The sequence below is a fragment of the Rhinolophus hipposideros genome (genome assembly GCF_964194185.1).
Source record: "Rhinolophus hipposideros genome assembly, chromosome: 22".
In the NCBI taxonomy this organism is placed as follows: domain Eukaryota; kingdom Metazoa; phylum Chordata; class Mammalia; order Chiroptera; family Rhinolophidae; genus Rhinolophus; species Rhinolophus hipposideros.
In genome coordinates this window covers 17,788,322-17,808,313 of record NC_138068.1, presented here as the reverse complement: position 1 = coordinate 17,808,313, position 19,992 = coordinate 17,788,322, and the positions used below count along the sequence as shown (strand labels likewise).

General features: G+C 52.4%; 1 protein-coding gene across 1 annotated transcript in view; it reads right to left on the bottom strand.

Moving 5' to 3' along the window:
* Positions 1-2,530: 2,530 nt before the first annotated feature.
* The window catches only part of KIAA1755, a 36,541-nt gene continuing 19,079 nt past the window's right edge, over positions 2,531-19,992 (bottom strand). Inside the window, exons 6-14 of the mRNA XM_081033653.1 lie at positions 18,434-18,527; positions 17,493-17,579; positions 16,041-16,157; positions 14,157-14,255; positions 13,067-13,215; positions 10,760-10,898; positions 9,403-9,525; positions 8,657-8,878; positions 2,531-5,165 (exon numbers count right to left, since the gene is read on the bottom strand). Coding sequence (XP_080889779.1) covers positions 4,464-5,165; positions 8,657-8,878; positions 9,403-9,525; positions 10,760-10,898; positions 13,067-13,215; positions 14,157-14,255; positions 16,041-16,157; positions 17,493-17,579; positions 18,434-18,527 — 1,732 coding nt within the window. The 3' untranslated portion in view covers positions 2,531-4,463. The remainder of the gene's footprint in view (positions 5,166-8,656; positions 8,879-9,402; positions 9,526-10,759; positions 10,899-13,066; positions 13,216-14,156; positions 14,256-16,040; positions 16,158-17,492; positions 17,580-18,433; positions 18,528-19,992) is intronic.

Below are 19,992 nucleotides of genomic sequence, written 5' to 3'. Positions count from 1 at the left end.
CACAAACGTTTTTCATTTTGATGAAGTACAATTTATCAGTTTTTACTTTTGTTGCTCACGCTTTTGGTGCCATATCTAAGAATCCATTGACATTATTTTACATTTTGCAAAGGTCCCTGTAGCTTCTATGTGGAGGACAGATGAAAGGGGCTCAAGTGGCTGCAGAAAGACCATTGGGGATACTGTTATAGCTGTCCAGGAGGCTGGGATGAGGGTGGGGAAGGTGGAGGGAGAGAGAAGTGGAAGACTGCAAAGAATTGGGGGGAGGGGTGTAGCTTTAGGCACCATGGGGAAATTCAAAGACAACTTTCAAGTTTCCAGCCAGGGTGCCTGGATGGATGGTTGGTGAACACAGGGAGGCAAGATTGGGAGGACAGATCAGGAGTTCTGCACACAAGATGACACCAGTTTGCAATTTGGCCCATCCCCCGCATTTCAAAGATCTGGAAAGTGAGGCCTGAGGAAGTGCGGTGGTTCACCCAGGGTCCCCCATCACATCCTAGATAGAGGGGGATGGGACTTTAAGAGTCCTGCTGCCCAGCCAGAGCACTTACTTTTCATGAGGCCACAGATTCTGGCCTCAAAGAGCTATGTTTCATCTGGAAGAGGGTGGGGTTTCAGGCCAGATGGGTTTGTCCTGGGCTGGTAGCCAGTTCACAGCCCCCGGAGAACAGAACAGCCCTGTTTCATGAGGGCAGCCTGTGTCCTGACCCCAGCCAGCTGTCCTATTTGGGTCTGGTGTAATCTGAGGGCATAAATGCATGTAGCACCACCTCAGAGTGGCTGACAACAAGACGGCAGCTCATCTGCTGTCTTGGATTTGGCATTGATCAGAACTAGGTCCAGATTCTGAAGTTTCCCCTTCTCTCTCTCTTTCCTTGCTCTGTGACCTTGGGCAAGTCGCCTTTCTCCAGGCTTTGGTCTTTTCATCTGTAAAATGGGGACATCCTAGAGTATGACTTTTGTGCCCCTCGAAGTTGTAGTGAATATCAAACAAGGAAATGGAGAAAAAATTACTTTGTAAACTATCAAGTGCCTAAACTCCTATTGGGCCCAGTCCTACATGTGCTTCATGCCACTGCCCAGTGCACTTCTAAAGCTTTGCTCCTTCACAAGACGGCCACCCCTCTGGAGAGGAAAAAGGCCTAGTATGGAGCTCAGGGATCCAGAGATATTATTATCCTGGGCCAGCAGGCTTGACAAACCCATTGGACAGATGGGGAAAACTGAGAGACAGCCATCGGCTCAGAGTCACCAGGCTGTTAAGCCTGGATTCAAAGGCAGGGCTCTCTGAGTCCAAAGATGAGAAATACCCTTATCTATCCAATGTCCCCATTGGACAGATAGGGTAAATTGAGAGGGGAAGTGACATGTCTGGGGTCGTACAGGCAGTAAGCAAGAGGTGGAAGTAGCATGTGACGTCCCTGGCTCCCAGGCCATGCTCCTTCTACCACCAACCTCTAGAGCTTGAAAACGGGGCTCTCATCACAGTGGGATATTCATGCCATGTTACTGGCAGACTTGGGGTTCCTTGTCAGCCCATCTTCCCACCAGAACAGGCTTCAAATTTTCTAAAAATATCTCACAGAGGGCCATTGTACCTCCATGTCCAAGGAGCAGCTTCTTGGGGGCGGAGGCTTTCTGATGCAAACCTATGTAGTCACTAGTGGGGAATCGCCAGGGCAGGCCACCCCATGCACCCACCATGGTCAGCTTAGGGCAAAAGTCAATCAATCAGGTCTCTTGGGCCTTCAAGAGACAACTGGGGATCCAGAAAACTAAGTAGGAAATCGACATGATTCAAGGAGTGAAAATCTCTTTGGGCATTTATTGGTGGCCTCTGGAGAAATGTCTTCATTGATTTGTCAGGTAATGAAAGCAGGGGCTAACCAGGCTGGTGCCCAAGTACAATACTAGATACCATTTAATGAGCACTTACTATGTTCTAGGTACTTTTTTAAGGGCTTTCCACATAGCAACTCATTTAATACTTACAACATACCTCTGAGGCCTAATTATTCTCACTTTACGGGGGAGGGAAATAAGGCACAGAGAGGTAGCAAAACTTGGCCAAGGACTCACAGCTCGTGAGTGGTGGGACCTAGGCAGGAACTCAATCCATCCAATTCTTGCTGTGTGACTGACCACTGGGCAACACTGCCTCATGTGATACAGGAGATCAGACAGGAGTGCTATGAGTGCTGCCCAAAGGACCAAGTACAAGCCCTGGGTACAGGGCTGTGGCCAGGCACAGCAGGACTGCTGTGGGATAAAGCCCGTGGCCACTGAAGACCCAGCAATCGGCCCAGGCTTGTCCAAGGGTGAGCCAGAAGCTTCCGTCGTATCCAGCCCCAGCTCTGCCACTCGCTGCTTGGCATGGGCAAGGCACCTCCAAACTTAGTTCTTAGTCTCAGCTTCCTCTTCACTAAAATGGGGTGAAATTAGCATTGGCTTCATAAGACTGTTGTGAAAAAGTCAATGAGCATTTAAAGGGCTTGGCATCAAGCTAGGCACAAAGAAAACACAGAATAAATGTTAACTATTTGTGTTATTGTTATTCATCATTTTCATGTTATTATTCATTATTATATTTCATTTCTGCACCCCCTTTCCCCCCAGAGGCTGCAGTGAGTAGACAGAGGGACACCCAAGATGGCTTTGGAGACCCTTCCCTCCCAAGGATTCTTGGACCATCCAGCCCCTCCTCATCCCTCACAGTAACTGTAGTCTCTCTGAAATCAGTTGCCATCCTTGCACCCCAGGTATCCTGGCTCCCTGCCTGTGGTCCCCACTGGCTGGATGCTGTTGCTATAGCAACAGCATTTTTAGAGCTTTAGGCCCCCCTCTGAGGTTACAGGCATGGATGGAGATGGGCTAATCAAACGTCTCCTGCTTTCTCAGGCCTGTCTGGATGGAAGGCAGGAGAGTGGATGCAAGAATCAGAGCTGACTTGGGAGGTGGGGGCCGGCTCAGACTCCAGCCCCAAGTGTTTCCAGACAGCAGCCCCCACCTCTCTGTGTCACATGGCAAACACCTGACCAGTTGGTTACAAATGCACATTCCAGCCACTGCTGGCCCCAAGGGTCTGATTTTAATTATCTGGGGTGGGACCCCCTCCCCCCCAGAAGCTGCCTTAGATCAGCTCTGCTACTGGTTCTGAGGCAGACAGGCCCAGACCAAACTTGATGAAATCTGGAGTGTTGGAAGATTCCTGAAGCGATTTTGGGCATTAAGGTTTGTGTGGCTCTCTCTGCTGACATGACTCCTGAGAAGTCCCGTTTGTCCTCCTCGGCCTACTCCCGTCCTGCCTCCCTCTCCTTCCACAGCCTCATCTGTGGGAGGACATGTGCACCACCCTTTCCCTGGAGACAGGAAAATTCCAGGGCTAGGCTGCCAGAAGGCCATGTTGGCAATGCATCCTAAGGCAGAGACAGGGCACACACTCTCTCGGGATAATGACATTCAGGGGAGGTGCTAGCAGGAGTTACTCTGGGCAGGGTGAAAGGCTCTGTGTCTTCTAGATACTCTGAGATCAGAAATGTAAGGGCCTCTGCCCACTGTCCCCAGCTTCCCACACCACCTGTCGGAAAGGACAGGGCTCCCTACCCTCGTCTGGCCCGTTCCACCAGCAGAACCCGTCTCTGGGCACCAGAGGCTCTGCCTAAAGAGCGGGGGGAGATGGATGGCAGAATCTGAGGAGATGTGGTGGGGCGGGGAGAAGACAGAGAACACCAGCAGATTGAGGGTTCTCTCTGGAGTGCAAGAACAAGACTAGGGGTTCATTGAATTTAGAATGATGGCCCATGTTAGCTGGAGTTGCTGAGTGAGAGAGTAGAGATGCAGAAGACATTTTCTTGTCCTTCCCTGGGCTCTAACTGGCCTCCAGCAGGTGAATCTCTTTGCCTGCGGCCAGTGGTGCCATTGGATGAATAAACAGCTCGGGGTGATCTGCTTGCAAACATCCCCTTTATTCCTTTCATAGATTCACCTCCCAGCTCCTCCCCCAGTGGTTCCTGGGATCACTGTCAAGTACGCGTGCCCTGGGATCTTTGTCTCGGGGTCTGTTTCCATAGGACCCTGAGACCAGAAGCTATTCCCGAATCTCCCATGGTTCTGTATGAGGGCAACTATGCCCCTTGTGTCCCAAAGGGGAAGCTGTGTACCCCTGAACTCCAGCTGGGCATGTGGCCTGCCTAGGGCTGAGACCTCGGGAGGGGTGTGTACCTGGGGGTGATGGAGCCAACCCCACGCTTCAAGGCACCCTGTCTTGACCTCCACTCTCTCTATTCTCACTGTGAGGGTTGGGTCTTCCCAGAGTTGCCTGGTGCGGTTCTTGTCCCCTTAACATAGGCCAAGCACACGCTGAATGCTCAGACCATGTCCTGATGGGCTTGGTCTCCCTGTAGCAGAGCCCTACCCCAGCATCCCCTGGAGCCTGGTGCAGTGGGTGGGGGGGCTCCTAGCTAGAGGGAAGCAGGGGGACTTGTCTGGGGCGAGTCTTCCAGAGAAGTCTGTGAGTCTGTCCCCTCAGAGGAGGAGCTGCCCCCCATGGGACGGGGCATCTGACTCTGCCTGGGGAGCCGGTGCCGGGAGAAGAGGGTGGTAAGAAAACGCTCAGGGGCAGGATCAAGGGACTCATGGAGGCCCTTGCCTTCATCAGCCTCTATGGCCTGGCCAGCATCCTGGGGCAGAGGCCCTGCCTGGAAATTTCTGTTCTGTCCCCTTCTGGGGGCCCGACGAGGCCACCGGGATTTTGGAGAATGATTCAAGCCCAGTGAGTCCTGGGGGGGCCGGTCCCGCCTTTCCTTGGATATGACTTCTCCATTCAGACCTTGGCCCTTGGTGGCCACCCCTCGTAGTTCCGGGTGTGCTGAGTGGGCAGTGGGACCCGCTGGGCATGGACAGTGTGCCAATGCCTTCTTCAGGAGGCTCTGGATCTCCCCGTATCTCACCCGGGCCTCCTCCCACAGGTCCTGGCCCAGGACTTCCCGGCTCAGGGATGCCACCTGCAACCCCATGGCCGTGAGCTTCTCCGCAGGGAACTCGGATTCCAGGCGTTGCAGGTAGCGGTGGAGGCGACGCTGGTCCCCAGGGCTGGCCCTCTGCGCCTTGCCCAGCCGGAGCTGGGTCATCAGGTCCTGACAATCCATGTGAAACCAGGTCATCTGGGAGACAAGAGAGGGAGGTGGGATTCAAGTCAGGAGCCGGACTATGGGGGCTCCATGAGGTCAGGATGTACCTCTCTGAGCAGAGCGAGAACGCGAAGAATAAGTATTGCTGGCTTGAATTAAAAACGTGCCCCCTCCAAATGTTAGGGCCCCCCTCAGAGGGCCATGACATTATGTGCTACCAGTGATAACAGTGGTTTCCCGTTCTTCCCCAGGGCACACACACCTGCCACCGGGAAATTGTCCCCAGCACCCTTGGGCACTTGGGGCACAGTCGAACACACCTAGGGGCCAGCAAAGCCTTACGACTCTCTGGGGCTCCATTTCTCCTTTTGAACAATGGGAGGTGGTACGAGAGGAACATGAAAAGCTTTGTGAGAGCTGCCCATTTGGATTCTCGGATTGCATTAACCCCTTATGAATGGTACTGAGGGAGGAGTCTGGTTAATATTTATTGAGCACTGCCTGTCTGCCAGGCTTTGTGTATCTCACGTCTGATCATGCAGAATTATACCAGCAGCCCACTTGACAGAGGAAGACACTGAGACGTGAAATCCCTTGCCCAGGTCACACTGCAAGTCAGAGAGGAGCAGGGATTTGAACTCAGAGAGTATCTTCCAAGCAGCTCCTTGCACAGGAGAAACTGACCCAGGTAGGGCCAGGTCCTTGCTGTCACCAGCCAACCCAAGCCCGGCGGCCCCCTCACACCAGCCCTTCTGCCCCATTTTGGGATTCTGCCTGTCCCCACTTCACCCACAAAATGTCTGCAGGCTGCAAAGCAGCCGACATGTTCCCAGCAGCTCGTGAAAAACATAATCTTTCTCTCCCTTAATTTAGAAGCCGACAGCGAGCTGTTAGGCTGTGGGGGATTGGAGAACCATTTTCTCTGAGGAAACCATCTTTCCATGGATTAAGGGAACTTGTCTTTAGATAAATGGCTTCATATTCACGGAAGCACACGGAGCTCATGGCTGGGAAAGGGCTCCATAAATCTCCGTTAGCGGCACAATCGTGTTATTATTATTTAGTGCCAAAGCTGCTGCACACACGCTCTCCATCCAGGGCTGAGCAGGACACTGGGCTTGCCTGTCCATTCGTCTAAGACTCCATCTTCAAGCCTGAGCTGGAATCCTTGTTGTATGGGTTAAAATTCAGGACCAGAGAGGAGAGCAGGCCTGCTCGTGTCAAACAGTGAGAGGTGGCCACAGTGGAACTGAAGGTCAGGGCTGTCACATCCTGTATGATTTCTAGATCTAGGTGGGACTCCACCTTCCCACATGTACCCCCAGCCTTCCTTCCTCTGCCTGACTCCTCACTTTCCTTCCAGCCACCTGGCCAGCCATCCGCAGTGTTCACCGAGTCCCTCTAAGTGCTGACCCTGCACTGGGCACTGCACACAGGACCAGGACCCAGTCAGACCCAGTTGCTGCCTTAGGAGCTCACCTCACAGGTACAGGCCAGAGACAAGCACGTGATAAAGCAACAGGATAATTCCAGATCACCAAGGGGCCCATGAAGTGTTAAGCACAGAGTGATAAGAAGGAATGGGGGGCAGGTGGTCAGGAAGGGTCTTTGGGAGGAGGAGACATGTAAGCTAAGCGCTGAAGAAACACAAGAGGCCAGGTGGTCAAGGGGAAAAGCATTCCAGGCTGAGGGCACAGCAAGTGCTAAAGCCTCAGAGCTGGAGCAAATTTGGCTTCTCCAGGGAAGACCAATGAGGCTGAAATGGGCTAAAATTGATAAGCAAGGGAGAAGCTTCCAGATATCTTTCACCCATGAGGCATTTACTGCTACTAATGATAATAATATTGGTGTTAAAAATACAAATTCCAAATTTGAGCAAAGCCTGAGCAGGGGTAGTTACTTACATTTAATTCAATTCTCTCGGCAATTTAATTCTACCCAGCAAGGCTGGCACGAGAGCCAGGTGATCTGGGTTTGAGTCTCATCTCTGCCCCTTCTTAGCTGTGTGACCCCAGATGAGTAATTTGACCTCTCTGTGTTTCCTGTGCACAAAATGAGCATAATAATAGTACCTCCCCGGTTGGGTTAGTGTGACAATAAAACAATGTGTAAAATGACTGAAACAGGACACCTAATAAGAAAGACGGAAGCATTGGTTACCATTGTTACCATCATCATCATCATCATCATCATCATCGCCACTGTTATTGACGAGGAGCTGAAGCCCAGAGCGGCGAGACTGTCTCTGAGGTCACACAGCTCAAGCAGGCGCAAACTGCCTCGCTCCCTAACTTCTGTACAGCTGGGAGCGGGGGTCCCCTTGTTGTCACCACCCACATCTGCCTCCCTTGCCTGCTGCCCCAGGGAGACAGAGGGTGGCCTGTGCTCCCAGTGCCCCAGGAGTGATTGACTGGGTCCCTCCCGCTGTCCTTTGAATCATCCTGTGTTCTCTGTCCCATGTGCTGGGCTCGCCTGACAGCTGGGGGGCTGGGGTCAAGCTCTTCCCGTGCTCTGTCCTCGGTGGAAGTATGAGGGGCAGCTGAGGGCACTGGGACCAGGCCAGAGAGGTGGGTTCTTATTTCAGCTGGGTCACAGCTTTTTCAGGCTGCTCACCTGTCCCCACAGGCCTCGGTTTCTCCATCAGAAAAGTGAGGGGTTTAGGAAGGATTTAGGAGGGGTAGGAGATTTAGGAGGGGTGGGGGCTCTTTAGTCAAATCCTGCTTGATCATCCACCCTCTGGGGAACCTTGAGCAAGCCACTTTCCTCTTTGGGCCTCAGTTTCCTCATCTGTAAAACGGGCTGATAAACCTTCACACATTGGGTTGCCAAGAGATGATAAATGCAAAGTAATGGAGTTTCTTTTGCCTCCCACCCCAATACTCTGTGCTTGCCCCAGACCCCCACCCTCCTTGCCAAACTCTGGGGTCCTGGCTAGGACTGAAACCTCTGTTCTGAGCAAGCTCAGAACAGCCTCTGGGCCCAACCTCAGCTAACTGTCCCCTCCTTCCCCTGCTGGCGCCATCTGTGCAGGCAAGATGAGGCATGGAAAAGAGCACTGTAATGGTGCCATGGGCTTGCTGTGTGACCTTGGTGAAGTGACAGCCCTTCTCTGATCCTGTTTTTCCAAACCTGGGGTAAGACAAGATCAAGGTTCTTAGCCTAGTCTTGACCCCTGGAGTTGCCTGCAGAAATCTATGCATGGCGAGAAAGCCTATGGTTTCAAGTGGATTCTGAGAAATACCTCAGCTCCTTCCCCTAATTCCAACATTTAAGAAACATCTGAGGGTTGCCTGGTGTAGTGGGACAAGCTAGGGTCAGGGATCAGCCTGACCTGGTTTAGGAGAGTTACTCTCCAACTTTGTTTCCCTTCGGGAAAATGAAGGTAATGCTTTCCCCACCCCAGCAGGACTATGGAATGAAGCATGCAAGGAGCCTAGCGCTATGTCTGGGCTGCTCCCTGCCCTACCCCCCACCCACGGCTCAGCTGGAGAGGGTGGTCTGTACAGGCAGACAACAAGGCTCACCTTTTTGCAGAAGTGGTATAGGTGGAGCAGAGTCTCCAGGTCTGTGCGTTGCCGCTCGATGGCCATGTAGAAGTGGGTCAGCTTAGCCTGGAAGGCCTGCTGTGTGGAAGCAAAGGCTGCCAATTCCGGGAACTCTGTTCCTTCTGCCTCACCGGCCCCTCTGGCTGCAGCTCCCAGTTGGGCCGCCTGCTTGGACAGCTCCAGGCCTCGACGGTACTGGGCCTGAGCGGGAGAGGAAGGGGGTCCACTCAGCTCCCACCTTGGCTGAGGCCTGCTTCAGGGTCAGGAACCTCCTCTGCCCCACTGCTAAATTATGAGACTTCCTGAGCCTCGATTTCCTCATCTACACAATGGGGATAGGCTTTTGCTGAGGCAGCTCAGTTGGCCTAGCTGGGACTCTGCTTAGTATCACCTCCTTCTGGAAAACTTCCCTGACCCCAAAGTCTTTGTGTCCCCACAGTTCTAACTTTCTGTCTGTTTCCCTATTTGTCCTCTACCTCCAACCCCCACTGGCCTTGAGAGTTCCATGAGGGATTCCGAGGTAGGTTGTTTTTGGACTTGGTGGTCCCTGAAGACTTCCTGGAAGAGACAGCATCTATGCTGAACCTTTTGTGATCCGAACTGGTCTCCTCACTCTCTCTGGAAGTTTTCTGCACTTTTCCACCTCCACATCTCAGCCCTAGCAGCGCCACCCACTCTACTACCCTCTCCATCTGCTCCCGTCCTGCTCAATTTTAGGAACGCACTGCAGCCTGAAGAAAGAAGTCCTCAAACTCGGCATGGGCTTTCTCCACTGTCTCCAAGCTTCTGTCCTTGGGGGTCAGTGCTTGCAGGCACCGGCTTCCTTCCTGCTCCATCCAGCTGCTGACCTGGGGCAGGGGAGGGAGGTTTGGACTTGAGGGGCTGTCCGGGAGATGTCCCTTGGCCAGCTCCCTGACTTCCTTGGAGGCTGAGGTCTTCTTGTCCTCAATCACTTAGTGGCTGGGTCTGTGCCCATAGGCCTAGAGTGAAACCCTCCCAGTCAGAGAGAAAAAGAGACAACTTGGGGAGGGGGAATGCATTGTCATATTCTACAAATATCCAAAGGGGAAAGGGCTCCCTGAGTGGGACTCCAGAGCATCTGGCCTGGCCAGTGCCCTGCACATAGCAGGCCCTCAGGGCACACTTGTTTGAATGAAGTCACAGGGTGGCAAATTTCAGCTCACTCTAACCACTCGGTGCTGCCTAATCATAAAAGGGGCAGCCTCAAGAGTGATGAGCTCCCCATCCCTGGGGGCACACAAACAGTGCTGGAGAAGAGGCTGCCTGCTGTAGAAGAAGGTGCTTGGGCCTGCCATGAACTCACTCTGTGAACTGGGCAAGGCACTTCCCCTTTCTGGGTCTCCATTATTTAGCGGCAAAATGAGGCAGACACAAGGATTTAATGAGGGAAAGAGTGGGTAACATGGCTCTTGACGCCATGAGCAGAAGGCCCCTGGGGTATCTTCAAGAGTATGCATTCACTCACTTTAACCTCGCAAAGCTCAGCGTGGCAGGCACTAAGGTGACCCCTATTTAACAGGAAACCAAGGCACTGAATAGTTAAGTAACTTGTCTAGGGTCACACAGCCAGTCAGTGTCAGAGCTAGGACTGGAACCCAGACCATGGAGGGATATGGTTTTAGGCACTGGTAGTTGGATGAAGTGCTGCCAGGTATGGGCTCCAGGATCAGATCCCCAGGGGTGCGACCATGGGCAGGTGACGTATGTCTCCCAGCCTCAGTTTCCTCATCTATGAGAGGGGGAAATCCCAGCACTGTCTCCACATGACTGGTAAGTGATGAGGTTGGCAGAGGATAATGTGCACAAAAGCTCTGGCCCAGGGCTTGGCACACAGTTGGTGCTCAGTAAGTGCAGCTCTTGGGGTTAGGTCTTCTCCCATTTAGCACTCGCTGAGTGCCACGTCATGTGCCATGTCCCAAGGATGCCTGCCTTGCCCTCCAAGAACGGCCAACCCGTCCTTACACCAGAACAAACGCCTGGCCAGGCCTGGAGCAGGGCGTTCCCTGTGGTGGGCTGCCAGGCAGAAGCTCCCACATCCCCCAGGCCAGGCTCCCCTTTCACCTGGTGAATGGCAGCTTCCAGGCGGCCCAGGCGGACACGGAGCTCCAGCCTCCCCAGGAGGTGGTTGGATGTGGTGACCAGGACATGCAGCTGCTCATCCATGAGGCTATAGAGGGCGGCAGCTTCAGCCAGATGGCTCCTGGGAGGCAAAAAAGAGTAGAGAAGGCCCAAGATGAACCCCAACCCCCATGCCCCTGCCCAGCATAAGCCTGCCCCAGCAACTCGCAGTGATTTCGTGGCCCCAGCCTGGGGTATTCCAGCTACTGACTTGCTGTGTGACCTTGAGCAAGTCCCTACACCTTTCTGGGCCTCAGCCTGGGATTTCCTTCCAATCTGGTCCCGAGATTGGGAGGACCAGAGGACACAGCAGGAAAACAAATGACCTTCCCCTTACCTAGGCAGGTGTGAACCAAGCTGGACAGATCTGGATTCAAATCCCAGGCTCACTACCTTCTAATAATGGGACCTTGTACACAGTTTTCAACCTTTCTGTGCCTCTGTTTTTCACCTCTCAAAGGTGGAGCTAACAGAACCCACTTCACAGGGTGCTTGCAAGGATGAAATGATCTAACGCCTTAGCTCTCAGTCCTGGCTGCACATTAGAACACCCTCTGGGAGCTTTAAAAATCTTGATGCCCAGGCCCATCCTAGGCTAAATGAGTCAGTTCTGAGTCCAGGCTGGACACCCGTGCTTTCTAAACATCTTCATGAGGTGCCGGGGGCATTCAGGGCTGAGAACCAGTCCTCACACATTCAAAACACTTAACACAGGGCCCAGCACACAGTGTTAGTTACTGCTTGTTATTTCTACTGCAGTGATAAAGAGTAGCTGTAACCACTCCCCACCTGGCCTCCATTTTACAGATGGGAAAACTGAGTTCCAGAGAGAGGATCTGACTATGAAGCATGGCAGTCTGAATTGGAACCCAGTCCAGGACTTTTTCTGCACATAATTTTAAAAAACGGTCAAAGCCAGCATAAACGGAGGACCGTGTATGGGATCCAGGTATGGTACAGCTTGCTCGAAGGGAGGAATCTCGGGGCTTTCCCAACATCCTTCAAATCCCACCTCATCCTCTTGCGCCCTGGGGAGGGTCTTACTTCCAAAGGAAAAGGAAAAGACATGGAAGGAAAGCCTGCTTGCATGGAGGGAGCCTTGCTCTGGGCCTCCCCATCTGACTGCCGTTCCCCACAGGTCACTGCCCTTCCCGATGAGGGCTCAGGGTGCTTGAACGAAATGGAAAATGCCAGTCTGCCTGGCGGAGGGAGGGAGGGAGAAAGGGGCGGTAGGCGGGAGCTCCAGGGTCTCATCTGCAGAACTAACACGCATAGCGGCTCACATGGGACTACAGCGCCCCCTGGTGGAGCTGCCGGCGGCCAGCGGTCTGGAGGCGCCTCCAGTGGACAAGAAGGGGCTGGCGTTCAGCCAGTGAGGCGGAAACATGCTGGGAATGACAGTGCCAGCCCCACCACATCGCGTGAGGGACAAGGAGAGGACTCCACACCCAGCACCAGGGCCCTCCGCCGCCCAGAGCTCACATCAGCAGGACTCTGTCTGTGGGCACAGCTCGGGGTGGTGTGTGCAGGATTCTGGGCCAGGCTGCCTGGGTTCAAGTCTTGGCCCCACCACATCTCAGCTGTGTGACCCTGGGCAAGTCACTTAACCTCTCTCTGTGACGCGGGCTTCTCTACTGTAAAATGAGGATACTACCAGGATCCACCTCATGGGTGGGAATCAAACGACTTACTATTTGTAAAACCCTTAAAGCAATGTTGTGCTCATACGAAGGGCTGTTTAGGTGTTGGTTAAATAAAATTGTCTTCAGAAGACTTTGCAAACTTTGGAACTGTGTTTATTCTAGCAGAGATAAAATATTTCCAATTACTGATTGATTTAATTACTGAGTTGCAAACACCCCCCCCCCCTAAACTGAAGAAAATCGTTCCTATCCAGGAATAATATTATTTGTTCTGTGGCTCTGAGACCCCTGGCACACTGTGAGGTTCTCCTGGCCAGGCTCAGCTCAGCGTCTGGGTCAGAGAAAGTGCTTGGTCCGTAAGGATGACCAGATATAGGCAGATATAGGGCTGTCCTCTGATGCCCATCCCAGCCTGAAGGTAGCCAAGGCTGTAGGAGGGCAGCAAAGAAGGGACAGGGTACTTGCCAAGGCCTCAGCCCAGGATATGGGCCCTGCAAACATCCCCATCCTGGGCATCTGTGGGGCCCACCCTCTGTGTCCCCAGCTCCAAGCTCCCAGGCCAGGAAACAGGGTGGGGGTGGGAGAGGAAAAGCCTGGATGTCCATACCTGACATCCGGGTTGAAGTCCAGCCTGCTGGCCTCCTGCTGCAGCCTGGCCAGGGTGGCTCCGCCTTCCCGTTGGAGGCCCAGCAGGCCTGGGTCCCTCAGTACAGCCTCCATCAGCAACTTGGACTTGCTCAGACACCTGGAGGCTTCCTGCCAGTGGAAGGAGGTGGCCTGAGACCCAATCCCCACTCTCCCTCTACAACCTTCCAGGGCTCCTCCCGCCCAGATCATACCGACTCCCCCAGTTGGACATTCAAGGTTCTACAGAAAGTCTATCCTTCCTATCTCTAAAACATATCCTCAAGACACTCCTCTCAACGCCATGGCAACCTCACTGGTCCAAGTGCCATCATCTCTTGCTGGGACACCCATCCCAGCCTCTTCGTTGTTCTTCCTGCTGCACTCTGGCTCCCCCTGCAGTCTGTTCTCTACATGGCAGCTGGAAGTATCTCCAAGTGTAAATTTGATCAACCCCCTCCTTAAAATTCTCCAGTGGCTTCCCTCCCCTCTTAGAATGAAATCTCAACCCAACTCCTCTTTGATACGCCCCCATTAGATCCAGAAGACCCTCTAGCTTTCTTCTCACCTCCCCCACCCCATCTCACCCTATTTCACACTGACCTCTGTGCTATTCCTGAACATACCAAGCACAATCCCACCTCAGGCCCTTTGCACGTGCTTGCCCTCCACATGGAACCCAGTCCCCCTCCTATTCCCACGCAGTCTCCTTCTCATCCTTCAGACCTCAATTTAAATACCATCTCTTCAGGGAGGCCCTCCCTCCTTCTCCATTATTCTCAATCTTACTTTGATGGCATTCAGCACAATTTGTAACTACATATCCATTTCTTTGTTTGCTTTGTAAACGACTGCTTCTACCACTGTACCATGAACCCCATGAGGGCAGGGACAAGTCAGTTTGCCCCAGGCTGGGCCTCTGGGTGCACATAGTGAGTACCCAATAAATATCAGTCAAAAGAATGAATGAAAAACGGGTGATCATGCCCACCTTGGCTGTCCCCTTCACTGAGCCCCTGTTCTGTGGAATCTGGGGTGTGGTGTGTCTTTCCCACCCCATGCTCCTGGCTCACCTGTGCCCCTCCAGGGGTCTCACCCTTCTCAAACTCCTTGATGGAAGCCTGTAGTAGAGAGGAGGCCTGGCGGAGATCAGCAAGGAAAGGGTCTGACTTCTGCAGGATGGAAGGCCAGAATGGGGGTGTCAGCCTACGCCAGTGAGGAGGGTGCCTCCCCAACCCAGGAGGACACAGGGGGAACATGAGGTGGTGATTCTCAAACTTTAGCTGCATCAGAATCACCTGGAGAGCTGGTTAATATCCAGACTGCTGAACCCCACCCCCCATTTCTGACTTAATTCCTTTGGGATGGGGCCTGAGAATGCGCATTTGCAACAAGTTCCCAGGTGATGCTGGAAAGGCTGGTCCAAGGACCACACTTTGAGAACCACTGGAAATGATGCTGGAAATGAGAGAGGGAGAAGAAAGACAGGCCTGAGCTATCCCCAAGCCAGTGGGGACCCCTTGGGGGAGAGGAAGGAAGGGGGAGTGAGAGGGCAGGGGAGAGGAACATCCTCTGCTGGGTCCCACTTCAGCCCAACCCCACCACTTACTCACTGTGAGGCCTTGGGCAAGTTACTTAACCTCTCTGTGCCCCCGCTTCTTCCTCTGTGAAATGGATCACAGTAGTTCCTGCCTTATAGGCTTGTGTGAGGATTAAATGGGTTCATTTGGTCAAGGCACTTAGAATAGTAACCAGAGTATAGTGTTACCGTGTTTCCCCAAAAATAAGACCGGGTCTTATAGTAGTCATCAACGTTACCAGTTTTATATTCTGGGTCTGTAGGTAAGATTTCATCTAAAGGGAAGATTGTAAAATAAAAATGTAGTTCGAAAGCCACTGCCTTAACTGGAGGCCTCTGGAGAAGGGAACTGGGGGTCTGAGGGACAAGTAGGAAAGAAAAATTTTCAGCCGATACCCTTTTGTACCATTTGAATTTTGAACATAATGCCTACTTTGAAACAGATAGGATTTTTAATAGAAAACCACCAGGTGATAGACTGGTAGTATAGACCAATGGTTCTCAGTCGGGGGTGATTTTGCCCTCCCAGGGGATACTGGTCATGTCTGGAAACATATTGGTTGTCATCATTTCTGGGGTGCTACTGTCAGAGTGGGTAGAGGCGGGGGTGGTGCTAATCGTGCTACAGTGCACAAGACAGCCCCCAAACCAGAGAATTATCTGGCCCCAAATGTGAATAGCGCTGAGGATGCACAGCCCTGGTCTAGAGAAAGCCCTGAATGGGCATTGGTGGGCCTGGTGTTGGTGTGGCTTAAGCTGGTAATCTTTTGTGCGCAGTTATTCAAGCTGCCCCATCCTGTGTGTTCTCATGTATGAAACAGGGTATGAAATGCCCTCTCCCAGGGTTGTGGTAAGGAGGGATTGAAATCACACAGGAATAGAGCCGAGCGCTGGCAGCTTCCTTATTTCCTCCCTCTTACACGAGGGAATACGTCTGCCTCCCCCACCAGACCCTGAGCTCCTGAGTTGTGTGGGTCCACAGAGCAGATGTCTATAAATTTATTTTCAGTTAACATAGACATAGCTCTTAGCATGATCCAGATGCTCTTCTAAGCTCTTTACCCACATTAACTCAATTACTGCTCACACTAGCCCCCTGAGGAGTTACTACTATTACTCGCCATTTTATAGATGAGGAAAAGGAATCAGAGAAGGTATATAACTTACCCAAGGTCACACAGCAGAGCTGGAATTGGAACCCAGGCAATCAGGCCCCAGAGCCTGAACTCTCAATCATTCCACTCTGCATCCTCGTTATAAATGTTTGTTGTGTGACTGGTTTTGAACCTGACTGTGCGGATGGATCCACGGGACAGGATAGTGAAGGGAGGAAGAAAAGGAGTGAGGGTGCGGGCCTAAGGGCTGTGATGGTAGCCACCTGAAAGAATTGCACCCACTCGCTGTGGCAATAGGGGATGGGGCCTTCCAGGGCTGTTGGCAGCTGACTGGGGTCCACGTGGTGACTGAGGGCCTTCAAGGAAGTCAGCACCTCTACCTGGAGACAAAAGAAGCAAGTCAGGAGGACCAGAGGACTCCATGTGGGGGCAGACATTTGAGAAGGTCCTGCCCAGATCCCAGCCCCAGCACCACTCTACCTCCTACAGGTAAGGCTGGCCCTTGCTTTAAGAGTTGCTTTCTGGGCAATGGATCGTCTCTGGGAATTCTGAAAGATCAAAATTCAGAACCAGACCCTGGGTAAGGAATGGCAAATAAACAGCATTGTACTACTACTATCCTCGCCTCTGCCCAGGGCAGACATCATTAATCAATCACAGCACTGGCTCCCTCTGAGCTTCGTTCTTTCCCAGCCCTGCTCTCCAGGCAATCACACACTGATTGAAGGTGGCCCTTATCGTGTAATTTCTTTGTAATCCTTACACTATTCTTTTGTGACTCACCAAGGTGGTGTCTCCTCCTTGAGGCTGTTGAGAAAGGTCATCACATCCTTACAGTATCCCCTAAGACACGGAGGAGGGACTAGGTGACTGCTTCACCCAGGCAGTGAAGTTTGAGGTTTATGCTATGAACAGCTCCAGATATCTAAGCTTGGGATTGGGCAGTTTCTGTGGTTTGGGGGCCCACTTGTTGTCCCTGGTCCTCCAAGTGTGGTCCATGGACCAGCCGCAGCCGCCTCACCGAGGAGTCTGTTAGAAATGCCTCAGACAGAACTACTTCATTGGAACTTGCACTTTGATGAGATGCCCCAGTGACTCATCCAAGCTTGAAGAGCACATCTCTAGCTCACAAGGCCTAGTCACTAACCAGGAAGAAGAAGGAGGCCTTTAAAATCATTTCCTGAAGCAGGGCAGAGGGCGGGTGCCCACACTCATGATGGTGGTACATGGCACTAATTAAAGGGAGCTGTCGGGCTCTTCCCGGCTAAGTCACAAATCAACTCTGCATCTGAGTTGGAGATGCTGAAAGAAGCTAGGTAGAGAAATATGGGAAGATCGGATGGAAAAGGCACCTCTACCTCCAGCTTGCTGTGTGGCCTTGGGTCTCATTTTCCCCATCTGAAAGCAAGGGGGGGAGGGGTTGACTGAATGAAGCTTTTCAAATAGTTTTCATGCCATGTGCAGCTCTCAGTCACATGGTGGTGCCCACCAGGTGTTGCTAGAATTGCCAGAGAGAAATAATTTGTGACTAATTTGGCAAGCTCCTGCCACCGGGGCAGGGCTGAAGAGTTGTACCATCTGGGCCTTGTATTTGTTGACCTACACTGCATGGTTTCAGGGCCTCTCCTATCTTGTGACTTCTGCAATTCTACACCCCAGCTCAGCGAAAGCCCAGCATCTCCATTCCACCTCTGCCAATGCTGCCTCCCCCTCACCTGGATGTCAGGTAATGTTTCCAGCGGAACGGCATTCTCCTTCTCCCCCAGGAAGAACATGGCACCAATGGAGGCTGGGTCCAGAGCCTGTCAAAGAGAACGATTTCGGAGCTGCTCTGCCCAGGTCTTCACTGACCTCTGAACCTCCCCACTAAGGGGGGTTCCCCAAGCCTAGGACCCTGGTGTGGTATGTTTGGAGGGTGAACCATTGGACACCAAGAGAGAAGCAGGTCCAAGCTGTGTTGTAAACTTCCCAGATGACCTGACCCCTCCAGTCCTCAGTTTCCCCACCTACATAGTGAGGAGGAGGAGATCCGACCATGAGGTAAGCATATGCTGAACTACCATTTACTCTGCTGCTTATACCTGCTACTTAGGAATCTCTTCCCTCTCCCAGGCTCAGTTCATGAGGTTCATGTGCCCTGAATCTAAGCCAATCAGTCTCACATTCCCCTGGCCACAGAGATTGGCTGATGGACGGACATCTGAGCCAAAAAGCTCTACGAAGAAACTTTTGTCAGGACTTCTGGGAAAAGGATCGCGCACGCATTCCTACTGAACTTGAATGAAAAACCAGCTGCAGTTAGAGGTGCTAGGAGCAAGACTGCCACCAAGAGGGGGACCTGGCCGAGACAGGCACTCTCCCAGGAGAATGGGGCCAGAAATGGAGAGAGAAGAACCAGATCTTGGTGACGATATTGGAGCCCCTGAATCAAGCCATACTTGAAGTTGGATTTAACCCCAGGACTGTTCAGTCACATGAACCAATAAACAACTTTTGTCTTTCAGCCTGTTTGGGCTGGGGTTTCTGCTAGCTGCAACTAGGAGTCCCCGCCTGGGAGCCCTGGCCCCAGCTCGGAGCCCCCTGGGCTCCGTGAATATCAGACGGGCCCTGGTGCTCCTGAGACTTGCTAGGCTGATGCTGTCCATCTGTCACTCACCTGGGTGGCCTGCAGGGCACTGACCAGACCAGGGTGTGGAGGCTGCTTCCTGGCATCAATCACGATCGCCAGACCCTTAATTTTATCTTCTGGCCTGCAGGTGATAAACAGAATTGGCAGTCTTGCTGGCCAGACCAGGCTCTTCAGGATGAAGGACCTACTGAAAAGCAGAGTTTTCTGGCTGCTAGAAGCCTTGATGAATTGGTGGACCCTTTATCCTGCAAGACCAAGATCCAATGCCCCTGCCTCCAGGAAGCCCTGCAGAATTCTTCTTCAGAGTCCATTGCTCCCTCTTCTGTGCTCCCCCAGTACCTCACACAGCCCTTTCTTAAACCTTACCAATCATAAACTATAAGCCACTCAATGCTGAGTGAGTCACCCAGCATTCACCCACCCTTTTTGTGTTCAAGAATCCAACCTCCTCCAGATGATCATGCCTCCGTCCTCCCCTCCCCCCTACACACACACACACACACACACACACACACACACACACACACTCCAGGGGCCAGTTTATGATTGGTTGAGGCCAACAGTAGGGACCCAATTTCATTGGCCAATGATGGTTTAGATAAGAGTCATGTAACATGTTTCTGGCCAATGAGATGTGAGGGGAAGTTTGCAAGGGGTCTTTGGGGAAAGGCAGTCTGTCCCTTAAAAGTTCCTACAAAGAGTTATAAGGCAGAGACACAGAATGATACATTTCCTTATCAGATAAGACATTTTGAATTGGAATTTTTTATGTGCAGCTAAAACACCCTCACTGGTTCACATTGCACTTTTCAGTGATTACCTTAGAATCTCCCAAACTAGCCAATTGTCAGAACTTGTTATAACACCGATCCCTCACCCTCACCCCCACCTCCACCCATTCCCCCAGACATCTGGCTGGCAGGTAAGGGGTGAAGCCAGGGAGTCTGTGTGCTTCCAAATGCCCTTGGCCATTCTGACAATCAGGCAGTGTGGGAAAATAACCCCAATTGCTTCCAAGCCTTACAACTAGCCAGTTCACAGACTAAAGCAGAAGTGGCCAGAATGGGGGTGGAGCTGGGGCACTGCTGTCTCTGGTATCTGGTCACCTGGGCAAGTTGTCTCATCTTGCCGGGAAGTCTGTTTCCCATGTGTAAATGGGGATAATGCTGGTGCTAGGCTCATGGGGCTGTGGTGAGGGCTGATGAATTCATCACTGTACAGCAGTCAGTGACTATGCAGAGGAAGGATACAATTACTATCCTCCAAGGGGAAACTGAGGCACAGAGCAGCAACGTGGCAGTGACAGGAGGCTCTCAGAGGTGACAGGTCTCTGACTTCATGTCCCACACGTCACCTGCCTTGGACTATGCCCGTGTGGGGAGAGCGGTTTATTTCCACACCTGCCTCTGCCACCAGCCTGGAGGTGCCTACAGCGCAAGACTTGATGTGAGCAGTGTCTGGGTCCCTGGAATGTCCCAGCATGAAGCCAGGCCCAGAGCAGGTGCCAACAATGTTGGTTTAAAGCAGGAGGGAAAAATAAGCCCAGCACACAGGAATCTCATGCACTCCACACTCCACAGTTTACA